The sequence below is a fragment of the Melozone crissalis genome, unplaced genomic scaffold (assembly GCF_028551555.1).
Source record: "Melozone crissalis strain CALT ecotype California unplaced genomic scaffold, PUWL_Pcris_2 ptg000107l_1, whole genome shotgun sequence".
Taxonomy (NCBI): Eukaryota; Metazoa; Chordata; class Aves; order Passeriformes; family Passerellidae; genus Melozone; species Melozone crissalis.
In genome coordinates, this window is record NW_026535884.1 from 6,136,357 (window position 1) to 6,158,500 (window position 22,144).

At 42.9% G+C, this 22,144-nt stretch overlaps 1 protein-coding gene across 3 annotated transcripts in view; it reads right to left on the minus strand.

The window, feature by feature from the left end:
- The window catches only part of DVL1 (dishevelled segment polarity protein 1), a 45,863-nt gene extending 28,134 nt beyond the window's left edge, over positions 1–17,729 (minus strand). For all 3 annotated transcript variants that reach the window (XM_054291890.1, XM_054291889.1, XM_054291891.1), the window contains exons 1-2: positions 17,423–17,729; positions 3,885–3,954 (exon numbers count right to left, since the gene is read on the minus strand). In XM_054291890.1, the coding sequence (XP_054147865.1) occupies positions 3,885–3,954; positions 17,423–17,592 (240 nt within the window). In that variant the 5' untranslated portion in view covers positions 17,593–17,729. The remainder of the gene's footprint in view (positions 1–3,884; positions 3,955–17,422) is intronic.
- Between the last annotated feature and the right edge of the window lie 4,415 nt (positions 17,730–22,144).

The following is a 22,144-nucleotide window of genomic DNA, read 5'->3' on the forward strand; positions in this document are numbered from 1 at the left end:
AACAACAAAACCAGCAAAAAAAAAAAACCCAAAAACACACAAGAAAAAACAAAAATGGAAAAAACAAACCCAGGCTGAAATCAAAGGAAGTAGATCTGAGCTGTGGAGGAGGAAAACAAGCAGGACATAAGAGGGCTGGGGAGGAAGTTGAAATAGCTAATTAGCAGCAGGGATTTTAATTCACCACTAATCCAGACCTGCAGATCCTCCCTGGAATGTTTTCCCCTATGGAAATCAGTCCTGCAGATGACACCCAGATCAGAGTTCCCACCTCTGACAAACAGAAGGATTCAACGGGATTAAAAAAGATGAAAATCTCACATTTCCCCACATCAGCCCTGGTGGAAACTTCAAAGTAGCCACGGGCTCAGTCAGGAGGGAGAGGTGGGAGGAAGAGGAGGATCAGCTGTGCTGGGTACACTGAATTTTCCCATTTCTATATTTAGTGCTGGGGCTGTGAAACTCACAGCAGTCACTTCCAGGAGCACAGCAATCTGATTTTTCCCATTTTTAAACAAGTGCAGGGGCTGTGTACATTGAGGGCTTTTTTCCATTTTTACACTTGTGCTGGGGCTGTGAAACATACTGCAGTGATTTCCAGGACCACAAAATCCTTACAGATGGGTTTGTGCAAGAATCCCAACTGTCTCCCAGCAGCTGACACACATTTTATAGCCCTGGGGACAAAGAAAGCTCAGACCCATTTAAAAAAAAAACAAAACCAAAAAATAACAGATAAGTAAATAACCCTGGCTGAAACACAAAAAAAAAAAAAGAGTGTGTGTACATATATAATTATATATCCATATATAATATTTAAAAATTATATATATATAAAATTTTATCTATAATTATATATACATACAAAAATATACTCATTTTATTTATATATAATTATAATTAATATAATCTATTCTATATTAAATTATTTGCATTATTGTATTTTCTATATAACAATATATTATAAAATATATAAAAGAATATATTGAAAGTTTATGTTTTATATATTTTTATATATGATATATATAATATATATCATATATAATATTATACCTCTAACTATATATTTATAGGTTATATGTTTAATATATAATTATATTTATATACAAAATTATATAGATAATATTTCTTTTTATATCTTTATAATATATTTTATATTTTCTATATTATATATTGTATTGTTTTCTATATATGTATATATCATATATAAAAACATATATAATATATATAGAAATTTTATATATATATATATATGTTTCTAAAAGGTAAAGACCCAACTTTGCTATCCCTGGAAGATTTGTGTGCAATTATCTGTTAAGTCCTAGTGAATGGGATATTAAAGATTTCAAAAGGGAACAATTAACTTCCAGTGAGATTTACATAAAACTCCTGCAGTAATTAGCAGCAAATAGAGGCAGATAAGCCCTGCAATTTTATGGGTGTTAGTGTGGAAAAAGCAATTTGCAATTCATCAGGCAGGTCAGACCCAGATGTTTGAGCTGATTGCTAAACAGAAACCCTTGTCAACATCATCTGCAAAAGGAGCTCCTAAAATGCACTAAACCAGGAGAAATTTGGGAGTAGCTGATGGGTGGGAAGGCAGGAAAAAAAACAAGTTTTGAAGGAATAAATCCAACCCAACTTTCTCCAATCTTGCTGCCTCTGCAGGACTGGGTAGGTTTGTAATTCATCCTGAAATATGGATGGGTTTATAACTCATCCTGAGCAGCATGAAAAAATTCAGTGTAGCACACAAAAAATGCTCAATTAAGGAAAATAATAGCATTACATATATATATTTATAAATATATATTCTTATATAAATTTATATATATATAAATATAATATATGCAATATATTTATAAAATCTATATTTATATATAACTATATTATATATTTTATATAGTTATAATTTATAAAATATAAATATATATATTTTATAGACATTTATATATTTTAGATGTTTTATTATTATTATCATTATTATTATAAAAATCCCTATTTTATTCTTTAAGTCTGTCCAGCCCCTGTTCCAGGGCAGCTTTCACAAGGGATTCTAGTGACCAGCAAGGGACACAAGGCACCAGTGCTGCTCCCAGGCCACGGCAGCACAAAACCCAGCTCCATTTCCTGCTCTGCTTCATCTGCAGCTTTTGGGACTCTCTTTTCTGCTCGTTAATCACACATGAAATCCCTTTTTGTCCCATCCCTTGCCACCCTGGCAGAGCCCCACGCTCTGTGATCCTTGCACTGGAGACAAAAGCAGCAGCAGCAGAGCTCAGGGGCATCCTGGAGCACTGATCCCCATCCCAAATCCAGTTCCCAGGGCACAACCTCATTAAGAATGGAAGAAAGTTGTGAAATTAATAAATTGGTGCTGCCTGCAGATGGATCCTCAGCTCTCAAACATTTTCTGTTTGTTTAAACATCAGTTTGATTCTCTAATGCCAATGGTTTTATTCGTTTGACAACCAATTTTCCCTCATGCAGGGAATCTTCCCTTTTTCCTGGAGGAAAGTGGTACTCATTCCTTTCTCTGAGCACTGCCCAGCTTTAGATTGGAATTGGATCAGAAATGCAGCTTTAAATCAAAATAATTCTGCCTTCAAGCACTCCTCCATGCCCCAGCCAAGGCATTCTGATGCTGCTGGGAGGAAACGCATGGCTGAGCTCTTGGAAAAGTCCCCTTGGTTATCAGTCACTTACTGCTGCTTGGGCTAAAGGTTGGAGCAAAAAGGTAAAAAAACAGGTAGGGAGGTCTTAAAAAAAAGGGGAAAAGTAACTTTTCCTTCTGAACACAATTCCCAGCTACTTTTGGACAGCACAGACTGAAAATCCCAATTTTTAAGACCTCACTCTACTGAGTGCTTAACACATATTTGGGTGTGAGTGGGAGGACTGATTTTAAACTCAGCTTTACAAAGCCACCTGTTTTGCTTGCCTAACACTAAAAACCTGTTGGGACTACCCAGCTGCCAGAATCTGAGTGCCCTAAAATAAAAATCAATCAATAGAGCAGGAAGAAGTGGCTGGAGCGGTGTGATCCAGCATTTCCCAGCAGGGCTGATCCACAAGGAATCTTTGCTCAAGAAGCATCTCCCAGTCAAAGCGAGTCTGAAAAAACACACTGCACTTCTCCTTGCATGCAGGAAACAGCAGGCAATCGATTCTGCATTTGATTTTTCGTGTTATTTCCATGTAATCCTGCCTGCAAGAAGCCAGGCTGGGAAAGGTCAAGCTGCTCAGCAGGCAGCAAATGTCTTTATTCTGTACAACTTCAATGTCTGGGCTGCTCAAATATTTTAAGGTATAAAATAGTTAAAATATTCAAATAAATAGGTAAAATACAAAAATAAATGGTTAAAATACAAAAACAAATTGTTAAAATATTTAAATGGTTAAAATAATAAAAATAGTTAAAATATTAAAAAATAGTTAAAATATTAAAAAATTGTTAAAATATTTTTAAAAATAGTTAAACCATTAAAATAATAGTTAAGCCATAAAAATAATAGTTAAAATATAAAAATAATAGTTTAGTTATAATATAAAAATAACAGTTAAAGTATTAAAATAATAGTTAAAATATAAAAATAATAGATAAATATAAAAATAACAGTTAAAATATAAAAATGGTTAAAATATAAAAAAGTTGTAAGAAGTGTAAATTGCAAGATCTTCAACTCCTAAAATCAGCACAGAAATGAAAGAGCTTCTGATTCCACCTGATAATTCCACTTTTGTTGCAATTGCTCAGCTGTAAAAAACTCCTATAAACCTACTTTACTATTATTTCCTCATGTTCCTTCATCCCAGCAAAAACAAGATCTAAAAATCAGCTTCCAGTATCAAACACAGGTTTCCACAGACAAAATCCAACATACCCAAGACACCACTCTTCCATTGAAGCAGGGCAGCTTTGCATTGTCATCTGAGATCTCTTCCTTCACCACCCTGGAAAACAAAATAAAACAACAAAAGGAAGAAAATCAGGAATTTGAAATCACATCAGATCAGAACGGACAGCGGTTTTCTCCAATTGTTGAGGAAAAATGCATTTTATTCAATAAAATGTTGGTGCCAGCAGGTGCTCTGTGTTTAAAGAATGAGAGACTGTGAGAATAGAGGAAATAAATCAAAATACAGGGTAGAACAACAACTTTCCAGACAACCACCCCAAACTGGGAGGCACTAAAATAATTTCAACAATTTCCCACTTTGGAGTCTCCCCAGAGCCTTGGAATGTCTGATGGGGACTAAAATCCCCCTGTGCTGTGTCAGAGATCACACATTTGTAGCAAAACCAGATTCCTGGCCTCAAATTCACTGCAGAACAGGGCCAGATTTGCTTTTGACAATCTGAAGCCTGAAGTCTCATCAAAATCTGTGAATCCACCAACACATTTTCCTTTATTTATGTTTTTGTCTTGTTGCTGGGTGAAGAAAAACCACAATAACCACAAAGCAACTCACTGGGGTAAAATAGTGGCGTGTTCAGGGTGGGGGAGGGTTAGAAGGAAGAAAAGAGCAAATTGATTTTTTTTTTAATAGAAATAAATAAGTCCGCCACTAATGCCTGCATTCCCACACATTTTAAGGAATAAACACCTTTTTTTTTCTCCACATTTATTTGCATTGTTAATAGCTGGCAGGGCAATATTAGGCAATTTCACCTACTTTTTTTTTTTTTTTCTATTATTGGAAAGAAAAACATTGTAAAATATTCACTTAATTTCTAAATCATCTGTCCTCCCTTCATCTTTTGGCAGCAGGAATCAGATTATATGATCCCATTCTTGCTTTTAGTCATTTATCCTCAGACTCCAAGGAGCAAACTCCACTAAAAAGCAGAAATTCAGGGCTTTAAAAACTGAGAATGCAAAGAAGCTCTCAGACCTGTAATTCTGGAGCTGCAAACCCAGGATTTCAACACCTGGATCTCCATGGACAGACTGGAATTTTGTGTGTCCCACAGGGAACACTCAGCACAGCTCCAGTGCTGGATCAGCAGAGAAAGGTGCTCCAGGAATTTTATCTGCATGTCTGAAAGGGCAGGATCTGCAGGAAATGACACTCAAGGCATCCCAGAAATGCCAGGTGAGAATTTCTGCACCCAGGAAAAGTCATACACAGAATTTCTGCTCCCAGCAAAAAATATAAACAGAATTTCTGCACCCAACAAAAATCATACAAAAAATTTCTGCTCCCAGTAAAAATACACAGAATTTCTGCACCCAGCAAAAATCACACCCAGGATATCTACATCCAGTAAAAATCACACCCAGAATTTCTGCACCCAGCAAAAAATCACATACAGAATTTCTGCACCCAGCAAAAATTACACGCAGAATTTCTGCACCCATAAAAACCATATACAAAATGTCTCCCCTATACGTATATAATTTATTTTAATATAATATATGTAATAAATATAATACATATCATAAATATAGATAATAAAATAATAAATCAGCCTTCTGGAACATGGAGTCAAAATTTTCATCTCTTCCCAAAACAGTATGGCAAGGAAAAAAAAGTGATTTTTCTCAGAGACCTCATCCTGAGGTAAAGAATATTCCAAGCCAAAACAACATAACAAGGAAAAAAAGGTGATTTCTCCCAGAGACTTCTTCCTGAGGTGAAAAATATTCCAGTCCAAAACAGCATGGCAAGCAAAAAAAAGGGGTTTCTCCCAAAAATCTCTTCCTGGGGTGAAATATGTTACAACTCAAGCCAGTAAAAGAAGAAAAAAAGGTGATTTCTCCCAGAGACCTTTTCCTGAGGTGAAGAATATTCCAATCCAAACCAGTGTAAGAAGAAATAAAAGACGATTTCTCACAGAAAGCTCTTCCTGAGGTCAAGAATATTCCAGCCCAAAACAGCATGGCAAGGAAAAAAAAGTGTTTTTTCACAGAGACCTCATCCTGAGGTGAAAAATATTGGCATTGGATGTGGTCCACCCTGGAGATAAATCCCCAGAGCTCTCAACCTGATTGTTAATGGACTCCGTGTTTGAAAATAAGACCAAAGAGCATCTGATAGCAAGGCCCAGAGAAGGAGATGTTAATCCCCTGTCAGAAAAAGGGGTTTATATTTCCCAGGTCACGTCCTGCCTGTTGGCAGCCCTGCTCCAGTACACACAACCTCCTGTTTAACTAGGGCTGGGCACAGCAAACAAACACCTGGCCACAAAGTCGGAGCAAAAATGACATTTCCAGGTCACAGCAGCTCTGCCTACCCTGCTCCCACATCCAGGTTTGCCCCTTGGAAAAGGAGCGCACAGCACACCAAAAATTCAGAGATTTTTCTCCAATATTCACCGGCAATATTCAATATTCTTCATAGATTTGTAATGTCTCCCTCTTTACCACAGAAAAATCTCCATGCACAAAGCATCTGTTAATTCATCCCTCAAATCCATCTACCAGGTGGAAGGAAGGTAAAAGAACAGAGGCAGAAGAAAATAAAACACCTGGCCACAAAGTCTGAACAAAGCTCTGCCTGCCCTGCTCTCACCTCCAGGTTTGCCCCTTGGAAAAAGAGAGCACATCACACCAAAAATTCAGAGATTCTTCTTCAATATTCACATAAAATATTCAATATTCTTCACAGACTTGTGGCATCTCCCTCTTTGCTGCACTCCATGCACAAAATATCCTTTAATTCATCCGTCAAATGGATCTACCAGGTGAAATGAAGGTAAAATAACACAGCCAAGGTCACATCAGAGACAAATAATGAAAAATACCTCACTCTTCACCCAAACACCAGCAAAGCCCCCACATCCATTAATATCTGCACCAAAAAAAAAAAAAAAAAAACAAAAAACAACAACAAAAAAAAAAACACCAAACAAACAAAAACACCACAAAAAACCAAAAAGGGGGTGAGGAAATGCGGGGCAGGGGAGGAGGGAGCAGCTCCAGCAGCTCACATCCTCTGCTTTATTTGACTTTGAGGAGATTTCAGCACTAATTAGCAAATGAAACAATCGATGCTGGCAGCAGCCCCTCCTTGCTGTGGCTTCCTGGAATTGTGTGTGGATGCTCTGGCTCTCCCTGCACAATTTGGGATTTGTGCCTTTCCCAAACCTCTCACCTCACCTCAGCATCCTAAATTTTTCTTTTTTTCCAGACAGGATTTCAGCCTGAAAATCAAGGATTTTTGAGGCTCAGCCTCCCCCTCATATATAATTTTCTTTTCCTCATATATAATTTTCTTTTTTCTCATGTATCATTTTCTTTCTGCCAAGAAGAATTCCTGATTGCACACAAACTGGGATGCACCTGATGGCACCTGAACCCGACATACCTCTAATGGCTCTGATCCATCAGCACTGAGTTAATTGGTAATTAAACAATAAGTTTGATAATGCTGCACTCTGATTTCATTGTGCACGCCTGGCACGGACTTCATTCCTCCGCAATTAGCTGGGTGATTTTTCATTGCACTTGGAAAAATGAATATTTTATTTTAATAATAAAATTCTCCTTTCCTCCAGCACCACAGAGATGGGAAATGCAAGGTTGATTTTTCACTCCACTTGCAAAAATGAAGTTAATAATAAAATTCTCCTTTCCACCAAAGACATGGGAAATGCAGGGTTGAGTTTTCATTCCACTTGGAAAAATGAGGTTAAAAATGAAATTCTCCTTTTCTCCAGCACCACAGAGATAGGAAATATGCATAAACGCAGGGCTGAGACAGATTTATTCCAGGTTAATGTGCACCATGACAAAACCAGAGCATCCCAAAGTCCTTCAGCACCAGATTAATCCCATTTTATCATGGGATCATCATCAAGGCTCTTCTTAATTGTCCTTTACTGGTGGGAAAAGCTTCATTAATGCTTTTCCATTCCACTTGGAAAAATGAAGTTAATAATAAAGTTTTCCTTTCCTCCACCACCACAGAGATGAGAAATGCAGGGTTGAGTTTTCATTCCACTTGGAAAAATTAGGTTAAAAAGGAAATTTCCCTTTCCTCCAGCACCACAGAGATAGGAAACGCAACGTTGATTTCTCATTCCATTTGGAAAAACGAGGTTTACAAGGAAATTCTGCTTTCCTCCAAAGAGGAAATTCTCCTTTCTTTCAGCACCACAGATATGGGAAGTGCAGGGTTGATTTTTCATTCCACTTGGAAAAATGAGGTTCTGCCTGCAATTACCAGTATTTACATTCGTGTATTCATGTATTTAATTCATGAATTTATAGCCCAGTTATCCTCTGCCACATCTGATCTCCAGCACCACACTCGTGCCCACAGGATTGACTCTTCCCTGGGTTTTCCACCCCACCTTTATTCCTGCAGGGATATTTGGCACGCCAGGGATAATTCCAAATATTTTTGGCATGCCAGGGATAATTCCAAATCTTATCGACATGCCAGGAATAATTAATTCATCACCTTCCAGGGATGCTGTAGAGGTTTTGGCACCTTGGTCCTGCACCAAAGCTCAAATTAAGCTAAGTTTAAGCATATGAATGATACAAAAATTATTGTGTTCTTTCAGCAGAGGATCAGCCCCAAATTTGCGCTGATTTTAAATATAAAACTTTACTTTTTATGGTTATTCAAGGATCATTCCATTTATTGAGGCTCTGCCCTGCAGCACAGTGCTGTGTCACCTCGAGCTGGGACATTGTGCTGCTGGAAAAGTGCAGAACAGCCCAGCTCAAAAGGTCCTTGGAATTTTTTAAGTTTAAAGACAGAATTTGGAGCAGCAGAAAACCTCCTTACTTGGTGAGGGGAGCTAGGAATTCTGCTCAGGAACACAAATCCAAAAAGAATCCCAAAAAGAGGGAGGGAAGCACAGAGAACCTTTAGCCACCCTTCCAATGCAGGAGAAAATTCTCCTTTCCTCTGAAAATAAAGTCATGTGCTGAATTTACAGGGATAAACACTGGAATAAAATGGGATTTTCAGCAGAAAACCTCCTTACTTGGTGAGGGGTTTAGGAACACAAATCCAAAAAGAAAGTTAGGAGGGAGGGAAGCACAGAGAGCCTTCAGCCACCCAACCAATGCAGAAAAAGGAATGAAAATAATGCACTGAATTTACAGGGATAAACACATGAATAAAATGGGTTTTTCTTCCTTGTGTGACTCTGACTCTCGGACACAAAGGGAATTTCCATGTGCAGCAATCCCATTTTGCCCTCTGCCTCACACTGCAAGGTCCTGGCAGCCCTCAGCAGTGCCGCAGGGACTCCTTCCAAAAAAACCCACGTGTTTTGAACCAACTGCTGCTTGGGCTGCCAGCCAAGCCCTGCATCATCCTCCCCTTTCAGCCCCAAGCCAGAAATCCTGCTCCATTCCCTCCAAATTAAGTATAAAATATTTAAAATTAAATATTTTATAAAAATAGTTTCTATTTTATACTTTTTATATTAAAACATTTTCTATTTTATACTTCAAATATTTTATATTTTAGGTATACTTAAATACCTAAAATATTTTATATTCAAAATACTTTATATTTAAAAATATAAATAAATACTTTAAATATTTTATATTTTATACTTAATTTACTTACGTAAATTTACTTAATAAATATTACGATATTTCTATAACATATAAACTATTTATGACTGGCTGTCCAAGAGCAGTGGCATGCAGGGAATCTAATTTGCTTTTTTGCTCCTTAAGGAACAATATTTCAATAGCTATGCAGTGCTCAAAGTGTGAAAATCCCACTAAAATCCAGATTTTTGTGGCATTTAAATTGAGATCTACAGAGTCTGGTTCAATTGTAGCACTGCTAGACACAACTGTGCATGGTGTTACATCTCGCTCCATGACCAGCTAAACTAGGAAAAATATTATTTTTGCAGACAAGCCAAGGAAATGAGTGATTTTTAGATTCCTGAAACATTAAAATTTCTTTTCCTCAATTTCCTCAGAAAAGGTTTGGAATAAAACAAGCAAAGCACTTTAGCCCCACTGAAAATCTCCAGGCTTTTCTCTTAGTTCCCTCTTTCCTCCCTGTATTATTTACTAAATTATTTATGTGCCTGGATTTCAATCTCCCAGGTGTTAATGAATTTATTCCCAAGGGACACACACATCTCTGCCAGAAAAACAAGAAAAATCTCAGTACAAAGGGACAGGTCACAAAAATCCTGACCCGAACACACATTCCCAATAAACAATAAATATTAACAAGCCCCCATAAAATTAAGCAGTTCTTGAGAACAGCCTAGGGGGAAAAAATAAAACTGTAAAAGCTTTAATGCCCATTTCCAACAGCTGCCTGGGGTTTGGCTTTCCCGAGGGTGCAATTATGCTCCAAACTCAGGGCAGAACACTGAAAATAAAATAAAAAAGCTCTCAGGGATGAGCAGGGTGGGAATCCAAAGCTCTGCAGGTCCTGAGAGCTCCAAAAAACCATCCCGGGGCACTTCACTCCTCACACCATGAAAAACTGGGTCCAAAAATAAAAATAAAAAAACCAAAAACCAAAAAAGAAAAACCTCTTGTCTTCATACAAGGTAATAAATTCCACCCACACTGCAAATTCAAAGTATAACTGGACCTACAAGTTGGTGTGGGTATTAAAAGAGAGATTGCCAGCTTGTCACAAAGTCCCATAAATCAAATGCCATAAATGAAGAAACAGGCATTTTTGGAATGGGATTGTGGTGTCTCTTTAAAGATTTGCATCACACTGAGTGAAAAATCTGTGTTTTCACCACGGGAAAGGTTTTCCAGCAGAGAAATTAAACAAGATTTTGGTAATAAATGCAATTCCCCAGCCCCACCTTCACTTTTAGGCATGGATTTGCTATTCCAAGCTGAACGACAACACTTTTTTTTCCTACTACTTCACTTAGAAAAATTGCATTTCTAGCACAGATTGCAGGATTTTGGTGTCCACAGAACCACGGCCAGCCAACCTCCCTCATTTCAGGAGTGGCAAGGGAAAGGCAGAGATGATTTCATTTATTATTGTGTTCCTGAAGAACTGAGAACACAAATCTCAGGGACTCACAGGGTACCTGACACAGATTTTTGAGTTCTTTATCATTAGTCCAATTTAGAGGATCCAGAAGGACACAAAAATTCTGTATTCCAGGTAGATCAGAAGCTTTTCCCACTAACTCTTTGTCCCTCATCCAAAAAACCACATTTGCCAACAGCTCTTTGAGTCATTTAAGGGAAATAAAAATTACAGAGCTCTAAAACCACAAATCACTCAGCTAAAACTTTTTAAAACTGCCAAGAAGGCAGCAAGAAATGGTGCTCCTCCAAAAATTCCTCATGGAAACATCATCCAGGAGCTGGAAAAATCCCCAGGGAGCTTCTTCTGGGAGGGGCCCCATGGAATTCGTCACCTGCCCAGCTCTGCCTGTTTGTTTTCCCACCTCCCACTTCTGAAAAATCATCTCAGCAGTCTGAGAGAAACAGCTCAGATAAAAGGGGCTGGGATTTTGTGCATCACAGGGAGAGAAATGAACCTTTTTAAATATGCAAAGGGAGAGCAAAATGCAAAATTTCATTCCAAAGCTGCACCAGCCCAACTGCATTTGACTTCTAAATGGGAATTTGATGGACATTCCAGAAGGGTTTGGCTTGGGAGGGATTTGAAAATTCAACCCAGGGTGTTCCAACCTAGCCTTGGAAATTTCCAGGGTTGGGGCAGCCACAGATTCTCTGGGAAATCCATCCCAGGGAAAAAATCCCATCCCAAAAATCCCCTCTAAAACTCCCCTCTGTCCCTCCAGAGTTCTGTCACCTCACATTCCCAAAAATGTTTATAAACCTGTTATTTGTAGCTTTAAATCCACAATCTAATAGAACTTTGGCCTTAAATTTTCCAGGAATTAATCTGAAAGAAAGCGGGGAAAAAAATCAGAAAATCCTCTTAGGAGTTAGAAACCAACTCCTAACTCACCCTTGTGGCAAAGGTAAAAACAGAAAAAAGGCAAAAAATGCTTCTCATGTCCCTCTCCTACTCAAAACTATCCCATTCAGCTCCCAATCCCAAACTGCATTCCTACTGCTTTAAATCTCATTTTCTCACCAGTTTTCAACCAAAAAGCCAGTTTTTAGCTGCAGCTCCAAGTGCAGATTGAAAGGGAGCTCTTGGGCTGATACCAGAGGAATGTCGAAAAAGCCACTCCTTTGACCTAACGATGAAATTACAGCACAGCAAGAGATCTGGCAGTCAGGATTCCTGGTTTTACCTCCTCTCAGGGGTTGGAAGAACTCAGAAAATCCTTTTAGGAGTTAGAAACCAACTCCTGACTCACGTTCAGGCAAGCGTGAGTGCAGGGGTGCTGCACTGCCTCCAGAAAAAAAGGCACAAAATGTCTCTTTCCTATTAAAAATTACCCCATCAGCTCCCAAACTGGATTCCTACTGCTTTAAATCTCATTTTCTCACTGGTTTTCAACCAAAAAACCAATTTTTAGCTGCAGCTCTAAGTGCAGATTGAAAGGGAGTTCTTGGTCTGATACCAAAGGAACGCTGAAAAAGCCACTCCTTGGAGGAGTCCCTGCAGAGGAATAATCAGAGGAGCATTAGTGCACACAATGGAAAGAATGAGGATTTGAACCTCATCCAAAAGGGTGCCAGAACAGACACAACTCTGCTCTTCCTCCTGCCCCACTCACAGGAACCACAACAAACAGGAATTTTTATCCAACTCTGGACAGAAAAGGTCTTTAGGAGGGTTCAGTTCTTCACTGAAACTCTGCTGTCCACACTGGAACAGCAAAACTTCAAACCAGAAAATTAAATAAATACATTTACAGAAAATGAAATATGTTTAATTAAATAAATAAATGTACAGAAAATGAAATCTGTTTAATTAAATAAATCAACTTACAGAAAACTAAATATAAAATTAAATATGTTTAATTAAATAAATAAATTTACAGAAAATGTAACATCTTTAATTGCTTGGATCCTCCACATTGATCCTTTTGTGCTCCTGCTGATTGTGTTTTACGAGCAAAGCTCTGGAAATATCAAATATTTCAAAGCAGAAAGGAATTCCTGTTGCAGGATCGGTCAAGAGATTCCTGATGAATCATCTGGATCGAACACAGCTGTCACTGGTCCACCACCAGAGCCCAAGCTGCATCACAAGCTGCAGCTTTATTTTTAGATGTGTTCATTAGCTGTCATTTTTTTAATCATCAAAGAATTAACAGAATTCTGTGGGGCTGTAACCTGAGAATCAGCAGTGCCACTGATGGGAAATGACCTCTGAGCTTCGCCGTGAGGAAAGAATCAGTGGCTGGAATTAATTAAATCAGCTGATGACACAGTCCCTAGTCTAGAAAAACATTCCTCAAACATCACCTCTCCTAAATTTCACTGCTGGTGGATGCTGTCACAGCAGTGAGGCTGTTACAGAACATCCCTGCTTGGTTTTTCAGCAACCAGAATAAAAACAGAAGCTACAAAAGCACTTCGTCGGACATGCTGCACCTTAAAATCAGCATTATGGTACAGATGGAGGCAGGAGGAAAGCAGAGAAAAGGCAGGGCCATCCCTATGTGGGTCAGAACTGGCACAGGGGAAAGTGGCAGGGCAACAAATTTTAAAAATTATATTAAACTTGAAATGTAATAATTAAATTATTTAATTTATAATATAAAGATATATTTATATAATATATAAATATATAATACATATAACATATACAATATACATTATATATTATAATTTTATTTAATTATTTGAATTAAATAAATTTTAAATTAAATTAGTTTATAGTGTAATTTAATTAATATAATTTTATATATATATATTTATAACAAATTAATAATTTAATTTCTAAATTAAACTGTAAGCAAAGCTCAGAAGGGACTGTCACCCTCCCACACCTCCTCCTGCACCTTCCAAGGAGCAAAGAACACAGGGCTTGAATTCCATTGAATTCCACGCTCCATGCAGGATCCAGCTCCATCCCATCCCAGCTGGAAAGCATTCAGCACATGCAGGGTTTGTGAGCACAGGATTTATTCCATTATTGCAGCATCCAGGAAAGGCTGGGCCTTAATTACAACAGCATGTGCAGAATTGCAAGGAGTCAGCTCCCTCCAATCCTGCAGGAAAACATTTGTTTTCCTAACACAACCACTGCTTTTCACATTGCACAGTGAAAAACGTCAGGGATTTATGGACCAAACCAAACCCCAGCTTGGTGCCATTGGGGAGGACACCACAGGGACACCCAAAACGTCCCTGCAGCTCCACTTCCAGCCAAGAGCTGCTCTGAAGGAGATTTTCAGGCACAGAAGGGAGAAATTCAAGAGCCACAGCTCTGTTATGGTTTGTGGCAACAGCAGCTGGAATTGCCTGTTTGTAACAATTAAAAGGATGGAGCTGTGCCAAGGAAGTTGGGAGGGATTTTGGGATTTTGGTTCTTCCCCCAAAGGGTTCTGGGCACTGCCCAGGAGCTCCCACGATGGGATTTTGGGATCTCTGGGCTGGATAATCCCTCCCAGTTTAGGATATTCCATGTTTCTACGAAAAGTCAGTTTCCAATCCTGCAGGAAAGCATTTGTTTTTCTAACACAACCACTGCTTTTCACATTTCAGTTAAAAAATTCAGGATTTTAGGGACTGCCCTAAAGGGACAAAGCCAAATCCCAGCTTGGCACCATTGGGGAGGACACCCAAAACATCCCTGCAGCTCCCCTTCCAGGCAAGAGCTGCTCTGGAGGAGATTTTCAGGCACAGAAGGGAGAAATTCAAGAGCCACAGCTCTGTTATGGTTTGTGGCAGCAGCAGCTGGAATTGCCTGTTTGTAACAATTACAAGGATGGAGCTGGGCTAAGGGAGTTGGGAGGGATTTTGGTTTTTCCCCCAGCGGGTTCTGGGCACAGCCCCAGGGGATGGTCCCAGCCCCAGGAGCTCCCACGATGGGATTTTGGGGTGTCTGGGGCTGGACAATCCCTCCCAGCTCAGGATATTCCATGATTCTACGAAAAGTCAGTTTGCAGATAAGATGATGAAAACAAAGCCCATATTTACTACTAACACTCACTAAGCCAAGATTTTGCTTAATTTTCTTCCGATTTCAGAATTTTGTTCTGATTTTCCCAAATATTTTGGGTTCAGAGAGGCACAAACACAAAAGGAACAAGACATAGAAAATAAATGCAAACAAAGCTCAGGAGTCCCACATCACAGTCACTCTGAGCCGTTTTGAGGCCATGGATTGTCACCAAATGCTGTTGATTAAATAATAGAGACTGAATTTCCAGGTCTTGGTCCTCGCAGCCCTTCATCTTCCATCATGTCCATTTCTAAGAATAACAGACAAGTTTCACCTCAATTTTCAGACTATTAACAAAATCCACTCTAGGGTTTGTTACAAACTCTGTTTCCTGGTCAAAAACCAAAACATCCCCGTGTGTTCGAGATGCCTCAGCACAGTTTATATTTCCTACTTGCAAATTTCTGTGGCACTGGGAACGATGCAGCAGCTGCCTGAACAATCCCAACCTCCTTTAGTGAAATCAAACCACAAACATTGAATTTCTACGACAACAACGTGTCCCTGTCACTCGGGGAGGTGAAGGAGGGAAATTTACCAATAATCACATTTCTTTTGAAAACAAACATTTTGCGGGGTTGTTTCCCCCCTCAAAAAAAATGTTTGCACAAGTCAGAAAAACAAGAAGTCAATCCACGAACACTCCTGTGGTTACAAGCCAACACTAACAACTCACCACATCAGAAATCCGTGTCAACAAACAATATCCATATTCCATCAAGGAGAAAAACACAATCAGCATGAAAGGCTTGGGTCTCAGGGATAAAAAAGAAGCTGCACAACACATCCAAGGATGCTTGGGGTGATCTATCTCACCAAACACCAACCCTGTACCTCAACCACGGCGGTTTTGGAGTCAGGTCCGCACGAGTTTCCCACAAACCTGCTCCACTTTTATTTTTTTTATTCCTGGCAAGGCATTTAACTGTGCAAAATTGCCTTGCCAGCAACAGATGCGAGTACAAAGAGAAGTGATTTGCTACAAAAGGATTAATACGTTTTGAAAGTTACTGTCTGGCAAACTGTCAAAGTGACTTGCATTGGTTTATTTTATTCTGGCTGTCGCCAAGCCCGGTGGCACAGGACGATGTCAAACCCCTGGCTCGAGCACTCACCTGCCTCTGGCCACCACAGAGGTCATCTCAAAGTCCAGCCCTGCTCTCGTCCAGCTCAGCTTATGCCCTTGGAAGAGGGCATTGACCATCTGTCACCTGTTTGGCTACTGACCATCTTCAGCCATGTGACCATGGAGGGTTTCACAGCCCCTGGAGCTGTCTGACCACCAGGCGATTGTCACCTGTTCAAACAGGGACTCTGTGACACCTGTGTGGCCAGGTGTCTGGCCAACATCTGTTTGGCCCCAGTGGATTTGACAGTCACGGTCTGAGCACAGCCCCTGAACCTGTCTGACCACTGACCAGTTCATACCCATTTGACCACCAACATCTGACACCCATTTGACCACTGACCAGTTCATACTCATTTGACCAGCGGCCAGTACATACCCATTTGACCAGGGACCGTCTGACACCTGTCTGACCTCGAGGATTTGACAGCTGTGGTCTGAGCACAGCCCCTGACCGTTTGACCCCTGACCACTTGTCAGCCATTTGACCACTGACCCCTTGTCCCCTGTTTTTTTGACCACTGACCCTTTCACACCCATTTGACCACCAACCAGTCATCGCCCATCTGACCATTCCACACCTCTTTGACCACTGACCCCTTCTCCCCCATTTGACATTAACTTGACCACTGACCGCTTATCACCCGTGTGACCACTGACCATTCCACACTCTTTTAACCACTGACCCCTTGTCCCCTATTTGACATTCATTTGACCACCAGCCCTTTGACATTCATTTGACCACTAACCATTTCACGCCGGTTTGACCACTGACCACTCGTCCCCCATTTACCCACCGACCATTTCACACCCGTTCAACCGGGGCCGCCTGTCACCTGTCCAACCCCGAGGATGTGACCCGTCAGATCTGTGACAGCGGCGGTGGCAGCGCTGCCCGCGGTTCCCCCGCTCTTCCCCGGGACCCCTGGGCGCTCACCCTGGGCCCGCCCGCTCTGCCCGGGCGCTGCGCGGCCTCTCCGGGCGCGGTGACAACTGCAGCCGCCCGTCCCCGCCGCCCCAGCTCGGGCCCGGAGGCACCGCGGCGGCTCCGGGCGGGCCCGGGGCTCTCCTGAGTGGGCACCGAGGGGTCCCGGGGCACGGCGGGACGCGATCGCGGCAGACCCGAGCTCGCGGCCCGGCGCGCCCGCCATGTTCGCGGCGCCGGCGGTGCCGGGCCGGGCCGAGCACGGCAGGTGCCCCGGGGATGCTGCGAGCCCAGCCCGGGCCGCGGCTCGCAGAGCGCAGCGAGGACGGGGGCGCGCCCGGAGCGCGGCCGCTCACCCGAAATCCTGGTCCATGGACTTGAAGAAGAACTTGTAGCTGTGCACGGGCCGGTTGCTGAGGACATTTTTGAAATCGGCCAGCGTGACTTTCTCCGGCGGCACGGGCAGCTTCACCAGGTACGGCGTTTCCTCCTCGTCGATGTGGTAAATGATCTTGGTCTCCGCCATGGGCGAGCGCAGAGGGGGCGGCCGGGCCGGGCCTCGGCCGGCGCTCGGCTGCGCTGTCGGCCTTGCCCACAGGAAGGGAGCGCCGGGCTCGGGCTCCCTGCACTGCTCTCTAGCTGCCCGACCCGGGAACGGCAGCGTGCCCGCCCCGCCCGCATCCTCCGGCCGCCCCGCCGGCCTCGCTGCGCCGCCGCTGCCGCGGCGCTGCCCGGGCCGGGGGCAGCGGGCCCGGTCTGAGAGGGAGCGGGGCGGTCCCGGGCAGCGCCCTCCGCCCGCTCCGCGGCCCCCGCTCCGCGCCCGCGGGGCCCGCACACCGCCCCTGCCGGCCCGGCGGCAGCACGGCCCGGGCCAGCGGGAGGATGGGGATGGGATAGAGGAGGGGGGAGGGAAGGGGATGGGAATAGGGAGGGGGTGGGATGGGGATGGGGAGAGGAGAAATAAAGGGGAGTAGGGAAAGAGGATGGGACGGGAAAGGGGATGGGAATAGGGATGGGATGGGGAGAGGAAAGGGGAAAGGGAAAAGGGAAAAGGATGGGATGGGAATAAGAACGGGGATGAGGAGAGGGGAGAGGATGGGATGGGGATAGGGGATGAGGGATGGGACGGGATGGGGAAGGAGGATTGGAATGGGGAAAGGGGAGGGGAATAAGGATGGGGAGAGGATGGAATGTTAGAGGAAAGGGAATGGGGATAGGGGAAAGGATGGGATGGGGAAGGGAAGGAGATGGGAAAGGGGTTGGGGATAAGAGAGGGGTTAAGGGTCACACACAGGAGCTGAGGGCTGGGGGGCAGAGGGACCAGTTGAAGGGTAAAGGGAGAGGCCTTGAGGGCTGGACAGTCCAGTGGAGATCAGGGGTACAGGGTACAGCTGTACCACCCCTCACCCCAGCCCTAACCTCAGCCTGACCAGCCCCCCCAAAAACAGCCTTTTCTCCCAACAGCAGTGCAACACAGCAACCCTAACAGCGAGACCAGACAGCAACCTTCACACACCAGGTCAATGACAGAACCTTCAAAGAACAACAGACCCACTGCAAAAAGGTAGGGGTGACATCTGTGGGCTAGACAGCAAGAGGTAGAGTTTGGAGACTGAGCATGTCTTTTTGAGTTTTTTTTCCCAGGACTTTTAAAGCTATTTAGAGGATTTTGGAAGGGACTCTCCTGGGACTTTTTAGGGTATTGTTGGGGCTTTTTCAAAGCCATTTTATGATTCTTTAGCATATTTTGAAGATTATGGTCAGGGTCAGAGAAAACACCCTCTGAGAAGGCAGAGTTTTAGGACTGCAGTGGAATGCTTTAGAAAGGGGCCAGCGGTGGCACAGCGGCTCGAGTCCCACACTGCCAGTCTGAAGGTTGTAAGTCTTGGACCCAGTTAAGTTGTTGTGGTTAGGGTTACATGCTCTCAGGTTTGGTCTGGGAGAACTTCTGCACAGAAAAACTCACCCCCTGAGTTTCCTGATGCCAGTTTGCACTAGGAGGTGCTTGGCACTGCCAGGGCAGCCCGAGTTCTCGGTGGGGGCAGCTTTGCTCCTGGAGAAATCCTATGCCGGCCCTCTTCCCTGTAAAACCAAACTCACCCCTGCTGCGTGTCGATGTCTGTTCGCAGGAGGCACGTGGCACTCTGAGGGCAGCAAGAGTTCTTGGTGTTGGCAGCTGCAGTCTGGGAGAAATTGTTCTCTGGAGTTTTGGAGGCCGAATCGCAGTTTCTGCCATGGGCACACAGAGAGAAAAGGCTGTTAATTTCCTTAGAAAGGAAAGTCTGGCACCCCATGGTTTAAGGGGCAGACGAAGGGCTGTGTAGGGGAAGGAGCTCCTCACAGGACCTTTCTTCACCTCAACCCCCAGTCCAAGGTCTAGCAGCGCCCCGTGTGACCAGCTGCTTTCAGAGGGTTACCCGGGCACACCTGCACAGGGCGCTGCTAGGGCAGAGGGGCTAACAGGGGTATCCCAAGTGTCCCTCCAGGAGCTATGGTCAGAGCATCCAGCACGGACTAGGGAGCAGCTGAACCCACCCGGGCACAGAGCATCACTTTGATAAAATGCCAAGGGAAGAGCCCTTTTGCCACCGGGCAGCATCTGAGCAGGCCAGGCAGCATGTGGGGTTCCAGGAGAGGGCTTTCAGCTTTCCCCTTTTACTGTGCCAGTCTCTCCCCAGAGCCCCCAGACCCTCCAGAGCACTCCCAGAAAGCAGAGGGGTTATTAGGAGAAAAAGGGTTTAGAAAAAAAGGGGAAAAGCTTCCTTTTCCATTATTTTTTGTACTCAAACTTGGAGGGACTCTGCTTCCCCTGCAATTTTAATGGTCTCAGTTGAAAGAATCCCTGCCTTTTCTATGGTGCTAGGGGTGTTAATTGACAGGGAGTCACCGTTTTCTATTATTTGGCAGTGTAAAAAGAAGGGGAAAACTTTGACAATGTTTCTTATGGGTGTGAATTAAGGGCAGCCACCCTCTTTTTGTTGTCCTGAGGCCTAAATTGAGGGAGAAGGCCAGCTATCCCTCCATCTTAATGGTTTGAACTGAGGTAAAAATCCCGCTTTTTTCATCACTGGCGAGATTTAAAGTGAGGAAAACCCCTCTTTTCCCAATATTTAAGGAGAGTAAATTAAAGGGCAGAAGCTATTTATTTGCCATTGTATTGGTTGCAGTAGAGGTAACTGCCCCATTTCCTCTTTTTAAGGGCTTCCCTGGAAGGAAGCTCTGCCTTTTTCAGCATTTTAAGAGTTTAAAACTACATTTCAGGGCACTTCTTTCTATGCCATAGGACTGAGTATCTCAGAGAAGGGTGAGCCTGGCATGCACTTAACCCTTACACTACCTTTAGAGAGGCTTTTATTTTTTTTTATTTTTTACTTAAAATGTAGATAGCCTGAATTAGAGGTCCCAAGGAAACTTAGACTATTCATATCATTAGTATTCTTCTCCACTGGCTTAGTCACACATGAACTACGACTTGGCAGCCACTAAGGAACAATTATGTAAGCTAACAGCAAATTACCCAATTTATCTAGTCATGCTGCCCAAACAGAAAGTTTTATATCTTACCAGTTTTCTGCCCTTTTGCTCCAAGTAGTTGCTGCAAAAAAGAAAACACTGTTATTTTTCTGAAGAGTTTTCTTCTATAACAAGCCCTTTACTCCCCTTGAATCTGAGTCAGAGGAGCGAAACAGCTGCAGCTGCTCTGAGGGCTTTTATGCCCGGTGGGGTTTGACCCCTCCCTTTTCCTGGGTGCCATGGGAACGAGAGGCGGGCACCATCAGGGGTATATTAACCCCAGCCGTGGCTGAGGGGTTTCATTCCTTCTCTGTGCTGGGATAAGAGCTCTCCCCTCATTTCAGTGAAGAGGCTCTTTCAGCTCATCTCAGCTTGTTTCCAGCAGGTGTTTCTGGGTATCTAAAGCAACACAGGCTTTGAAGATACTGCGAAGAAAACAGCATAGAACACAGGTAATACTTAAGCTCATGATTTTGAGTTTTGTGTATAGGGGTGGTTAAGCTCATTTGCAATTTCTGGTATTGTTCTTGGGGTTCTTTTTGCTGTTTTCTTGGGGGGGTTTGTTTTTTTGGAGGACTTTGTTTTTTTGGCTTGTTTTTTGGTTGTTGTTTCTTTGGCTTTCTTTGGTGTGGAGATTTTTTGAGGTTTTTTTTGGGGGGGGGTTGTGGTGGTTTTTTTTTTGGGTTTGTTTTGGGTTTTTTTTTTTTTTGGGTTTGTTTTGTTTTTTTTTTTTGGGTTTGTTTTTGGTTTTTTTCTTTGGGTTTGTTTTGGGTTGTTGGTTTTTTTTTTTGGGTTTGTTTTGGGGTTTTATTTTGCGTTGTTTGGGGGGGTTTTTTGGGTTGTTGTTTTTCTTTTTTTGAGAAGTGCAACTCCCTAAAATTCCAGCTTGTGTCAAGCATAACACTTCTTTCAGCAGATTTGTGATGTCACAAAGGGGATCTACCCCATATCAAGGATGATGCTTCAGATTGAGGCTTCAGATGAATTGAGGATTGTGACTAGCAGGGGAGAGTGAGCAGGTATCCAGTTAGGAGTTATGGGGGAGGGGGGGTTTGAGGGCAGCAAATTGTGTCTATTTGAGGCAGAGAAATCATGTCTTTTTGAGATACAAGGCTGCTCAGAAGCATAGCAGAGGCATTGCCAGGTCTTACAGCACACAAGGTCATCCACTGCACTCGCAGCAATGCCATTTAACTTTGCCTTTCTTGAACCCAGGTGCCACTCCTAGTAAAGGCCACAGCCTTGGAATCAGGATGAAGCTGTAGGCTGAAGAAGCCAGGAACACTCAGGAGAGGGCAAGTAGCTGCCTTGCTGGGATTTGGCCCACATAACTCTGGACTCACACTTTGGTTTTGGTTTTCTTTATTGTAGCTGTCCCAGAGGCTAACAGGCCATCACGGGGCCCTCCAAGGCAGACTCATTTCAGGTGCAACGTGGATCCACATCACCGATCATCCAAAAGATAAGTCGGGGGCCACAGCCTGGAGATGGGACGATGGGAGAGTAGTGGGTTGGGAGCTCTTGGGGCAGATTTAAAGATTAGCAGAGGGAAAAGCAATCTTTTC